At 46.8% G+C, this 18437-nt stretch overlaps 1 protein-coding gene across 4 annotated transcripts in view; it reads right to left on the minus strand.

Moving 5' to 3' along the window:
* LOC103176599 (solute carrier family 26 member 6) overlaps positions 1-18437 on the minus strand; it is a 76348-nt gene that overhangs the window by 2704 nt on the left and 55207 nt on the right. For 3 of the 4 annotated variants that reach the window (XM_007890242.2, XM_007890238.2, XM_007890239.2), the window contains 8 exons: positions 18098-18204; positions 16377-16446; positions 15997-16089; positions 13528-13641; positions 12136-12360; positions 10920-10974; positions 10296-10435; positions 9531-9581 (listed from right to left, as the gene is read on the minus strand). In XM_007890242.2, the coding sequence (XP_007888433.1) occupies positions 9531-9581; positions 10296-10435; positions 10920-10974; positions 12136-12360; positions 13528-13641; positions 15997-16089; positions 16377-16446; positions 18098-18204 (855 nt within the window). The remainder of the gene's footprint in view (positions 1-9530; positions 9582-10295; positions 10436-10919; positions 10975-12135; positions 12361-13527; positions 13642-15996; positions 16090-16376; positions 16447-18097; positions 18205-18437) is intronic. The other variant, XM_007890241.2, reaches the window with a different exon arrangement.

Here is an 18437-nt window from a genome sequence, read left to right on the forward strand (position 1 = left end):
TCTGCAGTATTCCAAGCACTGCTAATGACACCATAGCCCATCCTGACTCATCGGCAGGACCTGGAAGGGCAGACAGTCACTGGGGGCAGGTCTCTTCCCACTCAGCTCCCGTAATCCCAACAAGCCAAAGCTTTAACGGGTAGGGTGGTCCTAGCTCGACAAACAGTGGGAAATTTTGCTGGGCAGTTCTCTCAATGTCAAGCTTTATGGTTTTAGCCGGTTAGGCTCCAGCAGTTACCCCAATGCACACTCCTGGATCCCCAAACCTTGGCTCTTGCCAACCTGTGCCTAATACTTTCTTGAATTAGGTAAGCAGGATGTGTCCCTCCCGGGAAAGAATGCGCATTCCATTACATCAAATATCTCTGGAATTTTCATGTGTAGGTGAGTTGCATGGAACCCTCAGTTTGGTTTAGATAATGGTAAGCATGTTGATTGGTTTCTGCACCTGTCAGACACCCGACTGACCCCAAAAAAACTTTTTTCACCACCTTTTCTCACCAGCCAGAGGGTCACAGGATTGTTGACTGACACTGACCATGCTCTGTGATAGACCAGTGTACTTACCAACGTTACACATGTGTGAAACCACACAGTGGATATCATATACAATACAGTATTACATTTGGAAAGGGTCTTTCACATTGGGAGAACGTCCCAAGGTGCTGAATAGGCAGGACCCAAGCTAGGGGGAAGTTTGAGAGCAGGGAGGGTATAGGTAGGAGGGTGGCCAAAGACACGGTCAAAGAGGAGGGTCTTGAGGCGTGCCTTGAAGGAGGCAAGGGTGGGAGAAAGGCGAAGGGAATGTGGGATGAAGTGCCAGAGGGTGGGGGTAGAGAGGCTGCAGGCCTGACTGCCGATGGTGGGAAAGGTCTGGCGGGGTACATGGAGCAGGCTGGAGCCTGCTGAGCGAACAGGTTGATCAGGGAGGTTGGAGAGGTAGGAGAGGGCAAGGCCATGAAGGTGAGGTTGAAAATTTTTAACTCAATCCTCAGGGATGGGGAGCCAGGTGAGGGTGGGTTTGATGGAGTCACGGAGCCTGGTGTGAGAGAGGAATTGAGCTGCAAAGTTCTGGATGATCTGCAGCTTGTGGAGGGAAGGATTGGAAAGGCCGACAAGCATGGTGTTGATAGTCGAGCTTGGATGTAATGAAGACACGTATGAGGGTTTCGGCAGCCGGAGGGGTGAGGCAATGTTGTGAAGGTGGGGGAAAAGCAGAGCAGGTCATGGCACGGATTTCGGGGAGAAAAGACAGTTGCGGGTCGAACAAGACATCTAGGTTCCTGACTGGCTTGGTGAGGTGGAGTGTGCATCCGTGGATGTTGATACTGTCAGTGCCTGAAGCACGATCCAATCAGGAGAGGCTTGGTTTTGCTGACGTTCAACTGTAGAAAGTTGGCTCTCGTCCAGGACTTGATTTCTGACAGGCAGTCTGTCAGGACATCAGTGCTCCTGGAGTCGAGGGTGGAGGCAGAGAGATAGAGTTGGGTGTCATCCACATACATGTGGAAGTTGACCCCATGTCTGCAGTGATTTCACCAAGAGGAAGCATATACAGGTTGAAGAGAAGAGGACCAAGGACAGAGTTGTGAGAAACACTGCACAAGATGGTCCGGAGGTAGGAGTAGAAGCCGTTTGTGGGGACAAAGTGGAGATGGTGTGAAAGATAGGATCTGAACCATTCAAGGACAGAACCTTGAAGGTTGAGGTTAGAGGAGAGGTGGTGGAGAAGGCTAGAGTGGTCCCCAGGGTCAAAGGCAACGGAGAGGTTGAGGAAGACGAGGAGACAGAGGGAGCCCTGGTCACAGGTAGACAGAATGTCATTTGTCACTTTGACCAGGGCTGTTTCTGTGCTGTACACAGAATGGAAACCCGATTGGAGGGGTTCCTAAAGGCAGTGGCAGGAGAGGAAGGAGTGAAGCTGGGAAGCAACAACTCTTTCAAGGACCTTGGAAAGGAAGGCTGGAGATCGGGTGGTAGTTAGTGAGCAACAATAAGTCCAGGGAAGGTTTATTTAGGATGGGGTGATGACAGCTGTTTTTAGGAGGGTGGGAACGGTGCCAGTTGACAGGGAGAGGATGACGAGGAAAGGGGCGAGGAGGTGGAGCTTGGAGATAAGGACAGGGGTAGGGATGGGGTCGAGGGACCCAGGTGGTGGGCTTCATGCAGGTTACAGTGGTGGTGAGAGAGGAGGGGGAAGACAGTTTCGAAGATGTGGAGGGAGGGGCTGGAGTGTGACAGAGAGGTGGGGGGGAAGGGCAGAGGTGGCTGAAAGGATCCCCTCAATTTTGGTCTCATCGCAGTTGGAGTTAGAGGAGAGGATGAGTGAGGCATAATAGGGTGGACAGAGGAGCTGGTTGGCAGTGGAGAAGAGAAGCCTGGGTTTGTCGTTGGCCTCCAAGATTAACTTGGAATAGAAAGATGATTTTAGCAGAGGCAACGGCAGAGCGGTAACTTTTTATGTGATCCAGCCAGATCTGCCAGTGGACCGTTAAATCAGATTTGAGCCAGGTGCGTTCAGTAGCAAGAACCTGACCCTTGAGTGAGCAGAGATGGCTGGTGTACCAGGGTGCGTTGCATGAGCAGGAGGTGCTTCGGGAGGTGAGCAAGGGCATCGAGAATGATGGAGAGGGAGTTGTGGAGGAGAGTGACTGAGGAGGATAAGTCGGTGCGGGAGGTAGGCCAGAGGGGGAGGAGTTCAGACAACTCCAGGGCAGCAGAGAGGGAGTACGGAGAGATTGTTTTCCAGTGGCGGTAGGAGATGGAGGTGGGTTGGATGGCAGTGGAGGGATTGAGGAGTTAAGGGAAATGAAATGATGATCTGAGATGGCTTTATCGGTGATTGTGCTGAGATCTCACAGATGGGAACTCTCCCTGGACCCATCTCTACTCTTAAATTACCACCCAATCTCCAACATCCCTTTCCTCTCCAAGGTCCTGGAATGGATTGTTGCTTCCCAGCTTCGCTCCTTCCTCTCCCGCCACTCCCTTCACAAACCCCTCCAATTGGGTTTCCGTGCCACCCACAACACAGAAACAGCCCCAGTCAAAGTGACAAATGACATTCTGTCCATCTCCAACCAGGTCTCCCTCTGCATCCTCATCCTCCTTGACCTCTCTGCTGCCTTCGACGCCGTAGACCATTCTATCCTCATCCACCATTTCTCTTCTCGCCTCAACCTTCATGGCTCTGTCCTTGACTGTACCTCTCACACCGCCTGCACTTCATCTCCACAAACTGTTTCTCCTCTAGCCCCAGCACCGTCTCGTGCGGTGTTCCTCAGGGCTGTCCTTGGTCCCCTCCTCTTCAATATCTATATGCTCCCTCTTAATGACATCATCCGCAGACATGGGGTCAACTTCCACATGTACGCAGATGACACCCAACTCTATCTCTCTGCCTCCACCCTCGACTCCAGGAACCCTGCTGTCCTGACAGAAAGTTTGTCAGACATCATGTCCTGTTTTGTACAGTTGAACGTCAACAAGACCGAGGCCCTCCTGATTGAATCCACACCTCAGGCGACAGCACCACCATCCATGTTGCATACTGCACCTTACTAAGCCAGTCCGGAACCTTGAGGTCTTGTTTGATCCTCAGCTATCCTTTCTACCCCATATCTGTGCCATGACCCACTCTGCCTTCCCCCATCTCTGCAATGTCACCCGGCTCCACCACTGTCTCACACCACAGGCCGTCGAAACCCTCATTACCCTTCATTACATCGAGGCTTGACTATGCAAACTCCTTGCTTGCCGGCCTCCACAATTCCTTCCTCCTTAGGCTTCAGATCACCCAGAACTCTGCAGCCGTGTCCTCTCCTGCACCAGGCTCCGTGAACCTACCAACCTCATCCTCGCTCGACCCCACTGATATCCCATCATACAGAGGATACAGATCATGATCCTGGTCCTCACCTTGAAAGCCCTCCATGGTCTTTCTCCCCCCATCTCTGCGACCTCCTAACTCCCTACCATCCTGCTCGCTCCCTCCACTCATCAGCCTCCAGGAGCCAGTTTCACATCCCCTGCCTCGCTTGCCCAACTATTGGTGGGCGGGCCTTCTGCCACTCAGCCCCCACCCTCTGGAACTCTGTCCCGCAGTCCCTCCGCCTCTCCCCCTTCCTTGCCTCTTCCAAGATACTCCTCTTCGACTGCTTTTTATATAATAATAATACTTGCATTTGATATAGCGCTTTTCACGTCGGGAGGACGTCCCAAAGCGCTTCACAGAACACACTGTGAAAGTGAATTGACTGTATATTTGTGGGCGAACGCGGCAGCCAATCGCGCACAGCAATGTCCCACAAACAGTCGTGAATTGAAAATGACCAATTTATTATTGTTTTTGTTTTTGGAGGGATTATTATTAGGCGTGTGGAGTAAGGAAACTTGCCCAAGGTTTCGCCCTGTCTGGAATTGAACTCAGGTCTCTCGCTTGCAAAGCGAGTGCTCTAACCACTGAGCTACAGGACTCCACATTCTCCCCCCATCTTAAATTCCACTCTTGCTTTGTTTGCATACGAGTGCGGGCACACTCAATATCGGTGCCCTTCCTCATCAGACAAATTACATTTTCTCAGTGCCTGGCATCCACAAATCTCATGGTTCTGCCCACAAATACTGCACCTCATCTCAGGGCATACTGCCACGAAATGCCCTAACCTCTCACAAAGCTTTGGAATTCCTTGGTAATACAATATACCCTCTCAGTGCTCCCCAAATAATCATACTCAGCAAGTGTATTACCGCCCCCAGTAACTGAAGATATGGAAACAAACCCAACACTTTCTTGTCCCGTTCCAAACAGAATCCTGGTCAGTAACCAGTAACCTTTATCACTGACTGTATATTTGTGGGCGAACGCGGCAGCCAATCGCGCACAGAAATGTCCCACAAACAGTCGTGAATTGAAAATGACCAATTTATTATTGTTTTCTCACCACTGAGCTACAGGACTCCACCTTATGCTTCCCTGCTTCCCCTCTGCCCTCCACCATCCCCAAACCCAACCCTCAGCTCAGACCCGAAACTCTGTTGGGACATCCTCTCAACGTGAAAGGCACTATACAAAAGTAATTTTGTTTTTGGTGTTGAGACACTGAGGCCCTGGGTAATCACCAGGTTCAGTGGGTGGCCATGAACATGGGTGGCAGAGTGGATGTGGAGGGAGAGGTTGTGAGAGGAAAGGAGAGAAAAGTCGGTGGAGATAGAGCAAGAGGGGGTGAAGTGCAGGTTGAGGTCACCTAGGATGAGGAGGCATTCAGACGAGAGGTGGAGGGAAGCTAGGAAGGCGGAGATGTCAAAGATGAAGGTGGGGGAGACTTTGGGGGATGATAAATCAGGAGAATATTGATGAAAATATTGGAGGGATGGTAGAGTGTAAAGTGCTTGAAGGAGGGGAATGACCCGAAGGGAGTAGGGGGATGGAGCAAATGAGGACCTGGTGATGAGGGCCACACCACTACCATGGTGGTCAGGATGTGGGGCATAGTGGAAGGTATCACCAAGTGGTGTAGCCTCAGTCAGGGAGAAGATGTCATCTGGGGTGATCCAGGTTTCAGTGAGGGCCATGATGTCGATGTTTTCATCAACGATGGTGTTGTTGATGCAGAGGGGACAGTTGACAGAGAAATGTGTGCAGAGGGAGCATAAATATAATGTATTTAGATTTCAGCAAGGCCTTTGACAAAGGATCATGTGAGTGGACTTCCCGGTTTCTGATTTTAATCAATAAAAATTTGTCAGGGTTCCAATTTTCTCCAAATTGAGGAAGATTACTTCCTGTCATTAAATGTTTCTTTTAAAATACTTTAATTTTTTAATCATAGAAAAATGACTGACAGATGTCATAAGGTTTCCACAGATGTCATTTCCTGCGAGCTTGATGATGAGGCTTCAACTGCCCAGCCTGCAGAAAGTGATGTCCACGGTGACCTTATAACCCAAAGGTTGGCCATTTTTAGTAAAATAAAACCAACATAAAAAATTATATTATTTGTGAGAAATTAAAAATAAATAAGAAATTAAAACCAGCAACACCTATATACGAGAGACTGCATCACAGGGCTGTAAGACACTGGATTGTGAGAGGACAGACAACAACTTCTAAATGGAATGAAAGCATTGTCTCCGTGTTGCCAGCGCCTTGGGATGTCCTCCTGGCGTGAAAGGGGCTATACAACTGTAATTTTGTTGTTGTTGCATACTGTACACTGGAGAGAAGGGAGGAATGTCACAAGTGTTCAGATTAGATATAAAAGGCTAGTTTCAGGAATTGGTGAGTCAGTAATGAGAAAGGGAAGGAAGAACTTAAAAAAGTTCCTATTTATAACTGCCTGTTTCCTAACTGTTAGAGGGTCAGAGAAAAGCAACAAGGATAATAATACAGTAATAATAATCCTTGCATTTGATGCACGGCCTTAGCACATCATTAAGATGTCTCAAAGCGCTTCACAGGATTTTATTGTGAAGTGTAGTGACTGTGCTTGTAGGCGAAGATAATAGCAGATTGCAAAGCTTTGTTGTGTGAAGAGAAGCTTGTAGAGATAACCTTGTTCTCAATAGAAAATAACAAAAGGGGAAATGATCTAGGTTGTTAAAGTGATGAGTGGCACAGATGAGGTAAAGACCAGCGCAGGCTTGTTGGCTTGTCAGGCACTGTGTCTGTGATGTGAACAGACTCCGTGATCCAACCAGTGATGGCAGAACAAGAGGACGCAGGTTTAATGTTAAAAGCCTCAGATGGAACTGGACCTTTGAGGAACAAAATGTTCTGCTCCAGAGTGGTAGATGTGTGGAAAGATTCCCAACAAAATCAGCAAATGCCTCATAGATTACATCCTTATTGTATTTGCTTCTGAACAGTGTAGGAGGGACAGTGACAGACTGAGATGAACACATACTCTATGAGGCACATTGCTGCGGCAGAGGGGACAGTGAAATATTGGCATCTACTTTGAAAGCTTCTGAATATATTTGTAATCAGCATATGCTGTCTGTGTCTCCCTGGAACTCTCACACTCTGGTCTCAGGTTTGGTTTTGTCGGCAAGACTATAGCCATACTCTTTGATTCCCGTCAATGTCCTACCGGTCTGAACTCCTCAACCTCCCCAGGCTCTCCCTCAGACTCACTGAACCTGTACGCAACTTAGGCATCAGGTTTGATCCCCAGCTTTCCTTTCTACCACACATCTGTTCCCTGAACAGGAACGTTTTTTACCACATCCGCCACATTGCCCGACTCTCTCAGTACCTCACAGCCGACTCAGCTGAAACCCTTGTTCACGCCTTCGTCAATTCGTGGCTGGATTCTTCCAAATGCCCTCCTCGCAAGTTTCTCCAGTTCCACCATACAAATCTAATTATTTGAAAACCCCGCCGCCTGGATACTCATGCGCACAAAACTCTATACCCACATCGCACCAGTCTTTGCTTGGCTCCCGATCACAGAACAGATCGATTTCAAGATCCTGTCACTCATTTTCAAATCACTGCATGTCCTCGCACTTCCCTACCTATCCAAACCCCCCATTACCCCCCATTCCACCCCCGGTGCCTCCGTTCGGCTGTCTCCAGCCTATTTGTCTCTAGGGCCCTTTGTTCCACTGTCAGTGGCTGTGCCTTCAGTCACTAAGCCCTAAAATTCTGGAACTCTCTCCCTCAATCCCTCTGCCTTGGCCTGTCCCTTCCCACCTTACTGTCACCTCCCACTTCCCCTGGCTCGTTGTCAGACTCCACTACTGTGAAGTGATCCGGGACACTACCCCACGTGAAGAGCACTATATAAATGCAAGTTGTTGTTATTGTTGTTGCTTTGTAGCTGGATTTTGGCCAAAGCACAGGCTCTTGGAGCCTGGAAAAATAAATAACTGAAAAAATACCATTTATATTTATCTTGTGGCTTTCACACTGGGAAAGTGCTTAAAACTGCTGGTCGGGCACCCGAGCTAGAGTTGGAAGCTGAGGGTTGGGGAGGAGACAGATGCCTGAAAGTGTGGTCATGAAGGTCTTGAGCCGTACCTTGAACAGGGTAGGGAGGGAACGAGTCGAGTAACTCTGGGATGGAGTTTATAGTAGCTATAAATAGAGAATCCTATTTACCTGAGGGACAGGTTCAGGTACCTGCAGGTCTCATTCGAGGCTGGAGAAGTGACTCTGAAAGAATATTCAGGAATATTCAGGTTTAGATGAATGAGATGGAGAGGGTTGGTAATGGCCCGGATAGAGTGGGCTTTGTGTGGACTGAGCAGGGAACAAACAGCCTGATAAGGCAACATAATCAAAGGTATACCAGGGGGCAATATTTCAAATACATCAACCTGATTGAAACCACCAACGTGGCATTAGTAACTGAGCATTCTCCCAGGAGAATATGTGGCATTGGTTTGTTCTATCAGGTTGATGTGTATTACAACAATACCATCTAGTGGTGGACCCCACTCTCATCCGGAATTTGGGAACAGGAAGGGGCTGTTTGACCCAGGAGCCTGCTCTACCAGATAATTCCAGAGAACTCCACTCTATGTCTTGTTGAATTAAGGTGGTATCTTTGGAACCACAAATTATTTACATTTATATTGTGTTCTTTACGCAGGGTAGCATCTCGGAGCGCTACACAATGGCAAGCATGTGGGAGAGGGAGGTGACCAGAGGCATGGTTGAAGAGGTAGGTCTTCAGGTGGGATTTAAAGAGAGATAAAGAGAGGGTGAGGCGGAGGGTTTAAGGCAGTGAGTTCCGGGGGTTAGGGGCGTACTGGCTACAGGCACGGCTACTGACAGTGGCGTGGAGGGAGGGATCAAGGCATATGCAGCAGGCCTGTGTGAGCTGAGAGGGAGTAGCCAGTGGCAGCTTGGCTGCCTTACCCAGAATTTCCATGTCTTGCAGCGAGCACTGCGAGTCCAGCGAGCGGGAGCTGAGCAAATTGGGTTAGACTGCAGGAGCAAGGCCCATGGGTGAGAGGCCAAGACACTGTGCGTGCACAAAGTGCCCATTGTCATGGTAACAAGATCCTCTGGTTAGGCAAACTCATAGATTGCCTCACCTGTCAAAAAGGTAACAAGTCACCACGGCGAGCAGCCTAAACCTAATCTACAACAACAACAGTGCATTTATAGTGTGCCTTTCATGTTGGAAGGACATCCCAAGGACTAATCTAGTATTGAGTGCTAGGCTAACTGTAGCCTAAATCTAGTTACCTAATAGCACCCCAGGTGAGATTGGAAACTCAGAGCAGAGATACAGCCTGGAAATGTGTGGTTTGTACAGCCTGGCCAGCACTGTATCCTTTACCACTGGTATATTAAAAAAACCTTCAAAAAAAAATAATTTGGTCACTCAATCCACGACTGTTTGTGGGACAATGCTGTGCGCAATTGGCTGCCGTGTTTCACCCACAAAAATAGTCAAATCACTTTACAGTATATCCTGTGAAGCGCTTTGAGACATCTCAAAGATGTGATAAGGTGCTATATAAATGCAAGGATTGTTAATATTTTATTGGAAGAAGCACTGCATGTGGGTACTTACACTGGCCTCTTGCCCTTGGTTCTGAGAGTGGGAGAGTGAAGGGTGTCCATTCTGTGAACAAGGAATCAGGTTGTCAGGAATCAGGGTTTGGGTTAAAATAATAATACTAATCCTTGCATTTGATATAGTGCCTTATCTCAAAGGGCTTCACAGAATGTAGTGACTAACCCCCACCACCCCGTCTTTTACATTCCTACATTATAAAAATGTCAACAATGTGGCTGTGAATTTATTACATTTTAAAATAAAGTACTGTATTTTCTTCCCTTCTTCAGCTCCACCTTTATCCTGACAAATCAAACCACCTTCCTGAACCCAGAGAGACAGTGCCTGCGGGCTCCATTATAGAGTGCCTGAGGTATTCATTATATAACCAAATTTAATTCAATATTTTTACCTCTAATTTTAAATCTTAATTTTAACCCTTAATTGTAATTTTAACTCTTAACTTTAAACAATACTTTTTTAATTTTAACCTAATTTTAGCTTAATTTCACCACAGTAATTTTGCAGGTGACCAAGTGTAAAGCCTCCGTTTCCAGAGCCTGGAGGAAATCTTTGGGATCCTCTCATGTTTAATGCCTTGGTGGCCAGTGACAGTTTGAAGCTGAGTGAATGAAACCTTCGCTTGGGATTGGAAGGGGATTCGTTCACTTGCAAACCGGTGGTTCCAGACCCTTTCTGTCAAGTTGATCACCCTATTTTAGGAATCTACATTCCCCCCATCTGATGAGTCCACACCGGGTGTAAGTGGTGGTGACAAACCATGAGAGCAGGCTGCTCGCTGGGGAGTTGGTGTTTCGCCAGGCAGTGGAGGACAGCATCATGCAGTGAGTGGAAGAGATGTGATTTTGTGATTGTTTTTCCAAAGAATTCTCCCTTTTCAAACTGCTGAATAATGGACCCTGGAAGAAGGCAAATTCAGATCAGACCATAACTGACACTACACAATGCATTTCACACAGATACAATACAAATACAATACAAATTTTGATTTATACAGCACCTTTCACACAGCAAGATACAATATAAACGACTCATAAGAGTTAGTGCTATCGACTGAGCCAAACTGATTATTGGGCAAGGAAGAGAGGAGAAGGAGTTTAAGGTTGTTGAGTTTTAATTTGGAGGGATAATAATGTGGGACGTGGTGTGTGCAAAATGGATGCTTTGTTTCCCTGCAAAGTAGTGACTGAATTTGACAAAATATTTACTTGTGAAGCACTTTGATATAATAATGTAAATTCGCTCTTTGTGACTGGACTTACTGAGGGGAACATGCAATGTTGCTGCATGTTGCTGGGTAGACAGGCAGCCAGCTTGTGTTGGTCTGCCTCCAATACGAGCTGTCAGTTATATCTGGTGTGAAGTGATCCAATTCATACTTACAGTGACAGCCTGACAGGTACACGTCAATCTCGATCTCAGCGAAATCCCGGAAAATCTGAAATATAAACCCAAACTGGAATTGGACAAGATACAAAGGGGCTCCCACACCATGGATATACTACAGACCATTCTCAAATTCTGTCTTCTATGTTGAAAACTTATCACCAAAGATTTATTTACATAGAAACTTGCCTTTTTATATGTCATACTATGTCAAAAGGTCGATCGCGATCTCTTAATATGGCCTTATCTTTCACTGGTGTCCTTTAACATGCAGACACTTTAATTGGATTCCCTTCAATCATCTTGTTAGGAATGCAGTAATCTCTAGTTGTAGCCTCATGCTTGCCATATCTAAGATTCACCTGCTGCTTACACAATAGGATTCAATTACACATTGGTTTAGATTACTCACTGATTAATTACACACTCGATTAGATGATTCAGTGTTACAGTGAACCATTGTAAGAATTTTGCCCACAAATGTACAGTCAATTTACTTTACAGGAGAAGCGCTTTGAGACGTCTAGAAGACATGAAAAGTGCTATATCAAATGCAAGGATTATTGTTATAAACAACAACAAAATTACATTTGTATAGCGCCTTTCACATCGGTAGGACGTCCCAAGGTGCTAGATAATCATGTTTCGGACCCGAGCTGCGGGTTGGGATCAGGGAGGGTGGAGGGCAGGGGGGGGAAGGAGGGTGATCGAAGGCATGGTCAAAGAGGAGGGTCTTGAAACGGGTCTTGAAGGAGGCAAGGGAGTGGGTGAGGCGGAGGGATTGCGGAATGGAGTTCCAGAGGGTGAGGGTAAAGTGGCTGAAAGCCAACCCGCCAATGGTGGGGCTGGCGAAGCGGGCGACATGAAGCAGGCCGGAGCCTGCTGAGCAAAGTGAGTTGGACGAGGGTGGTGGTGATAGGGTGATGGAGTCTTGTGTGGGAGAGGACATGGGCTGCAGAGTTCTGAATGATCTGCAGCCTATGGAGGGAGGAGTTGCGGAGGCTGACAAGCAAGGAGTTTACAAAGTCAAGCTTGGATGTTATGAATGTGTGTATAAGGGTCTTGGTGGCCTTCGGTATGAGACAGTTGCAGAGCTGGGCGATTTTGCATTGGTGGCGGTAGGCAGGGCGGATCATGGTACAGATATGGGGTAGAACGGATAGTTGAGGGTCAAACAAGTGACGAGTTGGAGAGCCTTGGTATGGCGGCTTACATTTTTGATGATTTTGATGCAGACGCTGTCCACAAAGTTGACGGGGCTGAAGTCGAGGATGAGGGAGTGGACATTGGGTTTCTGCAGGCCCAGTGACTCCAGTGTGTGTTTCTCTGGTCCACTGCCCGGCTGCTCCATGTCCATGTTCACACTGATGGAGCGGTTTTCTAATGTATCACTGATGGTGGTATGCTCTACCTGTTTTTCCTTGTTCAGGCTTTGTCCCTGAGGAGAGGAAACAAAACATAAAGAGCTCTAATAGAAAGCAATATCCCTGAAAATACCTCAGTAATAGGCCCTATCAGATTATACAATTATAATCTGATATATCATCTTTCATTTCAGGAGAATTCCTTAAAGCACTTCACATGATTTACACTACTATAAAGTATTTTTCAGGCAAATGCATTAGTGAATTTCCAAACCAGCCATGAAGTAAATGACAACAACTTTACACTTTTATAGCTCTTTTCACATCAGGTGGATGTCTCAAGGCGCTGGACAATTCAGAGTTTGCACCCAAGTGGGGTAGGTGGGGTGGGGGGGGGGGCGAATGACCAAAGGCACAGTCATAGAGAAAGGTCTTCAGAGGAAGACCTTAAGATTCACTTTGAAGAAGGCAAGGGAGGGGGCAAGTTCCTGAGACTGGGGGCAGAAAGGCTAAAGGCTGGACAATCGATGGTGGGTGGGGCAGGGGAAATGAAGCAGGCCATTGCCCACTTAGAGGAGGGAGCAGTGAAGTTGATAGGATTTGAGGAGGTCACAGAAGTAGGATGGTGTGAGATGATGGAGGGATTTAAAGTTTAGATTGAGGATCTTGAAATTGATCCACTGGGGGATGATGAGCCAGTGGAGCGGATGAAAATGGGGTGCCAGGCTCGTGAATTACCAATTTTATTAGGGGGAATATTGGCCAGGGCTCTGGGAGAAACTTCCTTCTTGCTTTGAATATTGCCACGGGATCTTTAACATCCACCTGAACAGGCAGACGGGACCTGGGTTTAATGAATCATCCAAAGGATAGCACTTCTGACAATGCAGTGCTATGTCATCCTAGACTATAATAATATAATAATAATAATCCTTGCATTTGATATAGCGCTTTTCACGTCGGGAGGACGTCCCAAAGCGCTTCACAGAACACACTGTAAAGTGAATTGACTGTATATTTGTGGGCGAATATACAGTCAAAGCCCAAGAGTACCACTCCCCACAAGCTTCTGACTTGGAGGTGAGAGTGCTGTAGGCTGAGGCAGACTGATCCTCGCTTCTGAGATGAGGGAAGAAAACTGGTGAAAGTTTAAAAAAACAATAAATCAAAAATCACTGGAAACAGCCCTGAGCAGAAGGACTGAGCAGAAGAAGCCCTGTCGGCCAGGGCCACGTGCTGACCTTTTGTTTTTTTTCGGCTTTCTTCTCTTTCTTTGCCATTTTTTTCTGCTTTTTCTCCAGTTTTAAGATTCGCTTCTTCTTTTTTGTAATCAAGACGGCGACATCGATTCCCATCTGAAATCAGATAAATAATGAGTCATGGTTAGTCAATGCTCAGGAGGCATTGTGTTCCCACCAATTGTATAAAAAAAAATTATAATAATCCTGGCATTTGATATGATGCCTTTCATGTAAGCAGGGGGTCTCAAAGTATGTCACAGTTTTTTGGGCGTCAGCTGTGTGTTTGAAACCCATACTGTGCTTAAGAGAATCCAAACCAACCAGAAATTCCTGTGTCTGGAATGCGTGCTCTCTCCTTGCGGGAAAGCACACCCTAATTACCTAAATCCGGAGAATAATAGGTGTAGGTTGATGAGAGCCAAGGCTTGAGGAGTGTGTGTGTGTGTTGTGACACTGCTGGAGTTTACCCAGTTAAAACCATACAGTTTACCATTGTGAGCCCTGTCTGGCAAGCTTCCCGCTCCTGGGACCACCCTACCCATTAGTTCTTTGTCACGCAGGGTTAATGGAAGCTGAGTGAGAAAAATCGCTGCTCTCAGTGATAACATTGAGAATTAACTGGAGACCTGCAAGATTACATGTTGAGGGGAATGGGCCAATTTACACGTTAAACAGAACGTGAAGAGGTGTCAGCGTGGCTCAGCCTGTATCATGCTTGCCTGTGGCTCAGAAGCTTGTCTCTTTTCCAATAGTGGCAATAAGGAGTAGTCCAGAAAAAGGAGGGATTAAACTAGGGGAGAAATACAGAGCAGACTAAGTCGATCTTGGAGTGCATGAGCGTAGATGCACAGAATAAGGCTGGTGAGCTATAAACTCAAGTTGCCACATGGGGTTATGATGTAGTGGCAATAACGGAGGCCTGGCTCAAACAAGGGCAGGAATGGAAACTGAATATTCCTGGTTACAATGTATTTAGTAGAGATAGGGAATGGAAAAAAAAGGGTGTGGTGATATTGATTAAAGCCACAGTTACAGCCCTGGAAAGGGACATTGTACTGGAGGGTCCAGAACTAGCATTTTTATTTGGTTAGAGTTAAGGAGCAGAAAAGGAGCAACAACAACAACAAAATTACATTTGTATGGCGCCTTTCACATTGGGAGGACGTCTTAAGGTGCTGGACAGACAGAGTTACGGATCCGAGCTGAGGGTTGGTGTAGGGGAGGGTGGAGGGCGGGGGGGGGGGGTGGAAGCAGGGAGATCGAAAGCAAGGTCGAAGAGGAGGGTCTTGAGATGGGTGGCAAAGAAAATCTTTTCTAACAAACCTGATAGTTTTTCGATGAAGTAACAGAGAGGGTGGATGAAGGTTGATATAGGTTATATGGATTTTGAAAAGCCGTTTGATAAAGTGAGACTTTTAGCAAAATACAAGCCCACATTATTAAAAGGACAGTGGCAGCATGGTTGGGGTCGGGGTCAAGGGAGCAGATGGTGTGTTTCATGCTGGATATGGTGGTAATGAGAGAGGAGGGGAGACAGGTTTGACGTTGTGGAAGGAGGGATGGGTAGTGGTTGGAGTGTGGGAGACAAAAGTAAGAAATGTAAGGGGTGCATTTAAAACTCATCCTTTCTGGGACTGAATGAACTATAATTTTTTCTATTGCTAGGCACAATGACATGCTGGATAGAATCATTTGGCGGGAAAAGTAGCAAACAGTGCGGAGGATAGTAGTAGACTGCAAGAGGTCATCGACACACTGGTAAAATGGGCAGACACGTGGGAGATGAGGTTTAATGTAGAGAAATGCAAAGTAATGCATTTTGGGAGGAAGAATGAGGAGAGGCAATATAAACTGATGGTACAATCTTAAAAGGGGTGAAGGAACAGAGAGACCTGGGGGTTCATATAAGTAAATCTTTGAAGGTGGCAGAACAGGTAGATAAAGTTGTTGATAAAAAGCATACGGGATACTTGGCTTTATAAATAGGGGCATAGAATACAAAAGTCAGGAAGTTATGATGAACCTTTATAAAACACTGGTTAGGCCTCAGCGAGAGACTGTGTTCAGTCCTGGGCACTGCACTTTAGGAAGGATGTCAAGGCATTTGAGAGGGTGCAAAGGAGACTTACCAGGATGGTACCAGGAATGAGGGACTTTATGAGGAGGGATTAGAGAAGCTAGGATTATTCTCCTTGGAGCAGAGAAGGTTAAGAGGAGACTTAATATAAGTTTCAAAATTATGAGGGGATTTGATAGGGTGAACAAGGAGAAACTATTTGCACTGGCGGGTGGGTCAGTAACCCAAGGACACCAATTTAAAAAGTTGTTAAAAGAAACAGAGGGGAGGTGAGGAGACATTGTTTTCTTGATTCTATGATTGAAGCAGGCAAATAGGACCTCAGGTCAATGTCTCATCTGAAGAATGGCACCACCATCCTGAGGGACCATTCAACCCACTTCACGTCTTACCTTTTTCTTGAGCGCTTCTTCATACAGCTCAGCATTGGCAAAGTATATGGTAGCAGTCGACTGGAAAATTTTGATTCCTGAAATTTCCTTGGCCTGGAAAAAATTTCAGATCATATTACAGTAAATCCTGTGAAGCACTTTTACACATCCTCCTGACATGAAAGGTGCTGTATCAAATGTAAGTATTTTGATTATATATTACACAGGACTGAAACCTAATGCAAATGCAGTTAAAATGTGGTGTAATTACTGCAGGATATTTTCTTAACTTTCAATCAGACCTTGGGTTCCAGACAGGCAAACAGTAGAAAGATATGTTCAGGGAGTGGCCAGGCCATTGATCCTTCGTCACCAACATTCAAAGCAACTTTTGTGCTTACCGTATCAAACTTAGTAATATCTCTGTAGATATCTGTCATCGGAACTTGTCCCAGGATGGAATAGGTGGGTCTGAAAAATAAACAAAGCAGAGAAAATGGTTCTCCAGGATGATATCTCTGAAGAGAGGCTGGGTAAAGTAGGGCTTTTTCCACTGAAACCGAGAGAATGAACAGCAGAGAATTATAATGGTGTTTAAGATATACCAAGTTTCTCCCTGTGTGCTGGTCCACAATTACCCATTTAAAATCATTCATTCACTTCACGGCAGTTTGTAGGACATTGCTGTGTGCAAATTAATTGCTGTGTGTGCCTATAAATACAGTCACTACACTTTGCAGTAAAATGCTTTGAGGGCTCCAGATGATGTGATAAGGTGCTATGTAAATTCAAAGATTATTATTATGTTTCTACACCAGGAATGGGTGGTTGTTTGTACAGTTGGCTTGCCTGGCCACCTGTGGGGCACCCCAGGGCTCCATCTTTGGCCCCTTTATTTTCCTCATCTATATGCCTCCTCTCGGCGGTGTCATCCGCAGACACGGGGTAAACTTCCACATGGATACGGATGATCATAGAATCATAGAATGTTACGGCACAGAAGGAGGCCATTCGGCCCATCGAGTCTGTGCCAGCTCTTTGACAGAGCAACTGACTTTTATTAACCCCACTCACCAGCTTTCTCCCCATAACCCTGCAAATCTACTTTGCCTCTTCCAGTTGCGACTCCAGGTCCGCCAATGTTCTACCAGCTTGTCCGGCAGACGTCAGGGCCTGGATGAGTGTAAACTTCTTGCAGCTAAATGTGGACAAGATGGAAGTCATACTCCTTGGCTCCCATCATCGTCTTCACTCTAGCGGATCTGACCTCCTAAAACTACCCAGCCTCATTTTCACACTCAGTGTGCAATCTAGGCATCCAGTTTGACCCTCAGCTCTCCTTCCTTCCCCACATCCAGTCACTGACCAGAATCGCCTTCTTCCACCTTCGTCAAATTGCCTACCTTGCCCCAAGTGCAGCTGAAACCCGCGTGCCTGGATTTTTGTGTTTGTCACCTCCCACCTGGATTCCTCAAATGCACTATTTGCCGGTCTTCCCAGCTCCACTATTCAAAAACTCCAGCTCATTCAGACCTCTGCCCCCCACATACTGACCCGGACCAAACTCCGTACCCATATTTCACCAGTTCTGGACAGGCTCCACTGGCTCCCCATCACTGAACGGATCAACTTCAAGATCCTCACACTCATTTTTCAATTCCTTCACTCCCTGGCACCTCTCCGACCTCCTCACTCCCCAATCTACCACCCAGGACCTCCGCTCGACTGGCACCAGCCTCCTACCTGTCCCTCGCATCCTCCGTTCCACCACTGGAGGTCGTGCCACTATGCCGCAAAACACTCTCCCTCAATCCCTTCGCCTTGCCCCCTCTCTCCTTTTTCAAATCCCGCCTGAAAACCTTCCTTTTCGACTGTGCTTATGGTCACCGCCCCAGCTCAGTCAGGCTGTGTCACTGTTGAGTGCTCTGAGATGCTACCCTGCATGGAGGGCACTATATAAATCCAGGTTGTTGTTGGGGTGAGGTTAGTCACGTGGTTTATATGTTATTGTAAAGTAATTCTACTCTTTACTAGGAATTGGCAAGATTGAGCAGTGGAGGCGAGGAGGGTTTGGGGGTGATGTGCACAGCCCTGGTTTATGGCTGAATGTTGTGATACTTACAGTTGTGTCTGGAAAATCACAGTAAGAAGCGCGAATCCAACGGAGGCGGCGAGTCCAATGTCCATCCCCAACAATACAGTGCTCAGCAGGGTGACCACCCAGATCATCTGAAACAACAACAGGAAAGGGCAGTGTCAGGGAGGGTGGGTGACAGTGCAGGAAAATATACAGAAAGATCCAGTAAACACAAAGACATGTGTTGGAAAAATATATTCTGGGATTAAAGAGCCCATAAGCACTACATTGGGGGTTAAAGGGCAAGGTTGGGGAGTGGTCAAAGACAAGATTGGGGTTAAAAGGGCATTTTTGGTGGCAGAAGTAGAGGCAAGTTTTACTCTGC

The sequence above is a fragment of the Callorhinchus milii genome, unplaced genomic scaffold, assembly GCF_018977255.1.
Source record: "Callorhinchus milii isolate IMCB2004 unplaced genomic scaffold, IMCB_Cmil_1.0 Scaffold12, whole genome shotgun sequence".
In the NCBI taxonomy this organism is placed as follows: domain Eukaryota; kingdom Metazoa; phylum Chordata; class Chondrichthyes; order Chimaeriformes; family Callorhinchidae; genus Callorhinchus; species Callorhinchus milii.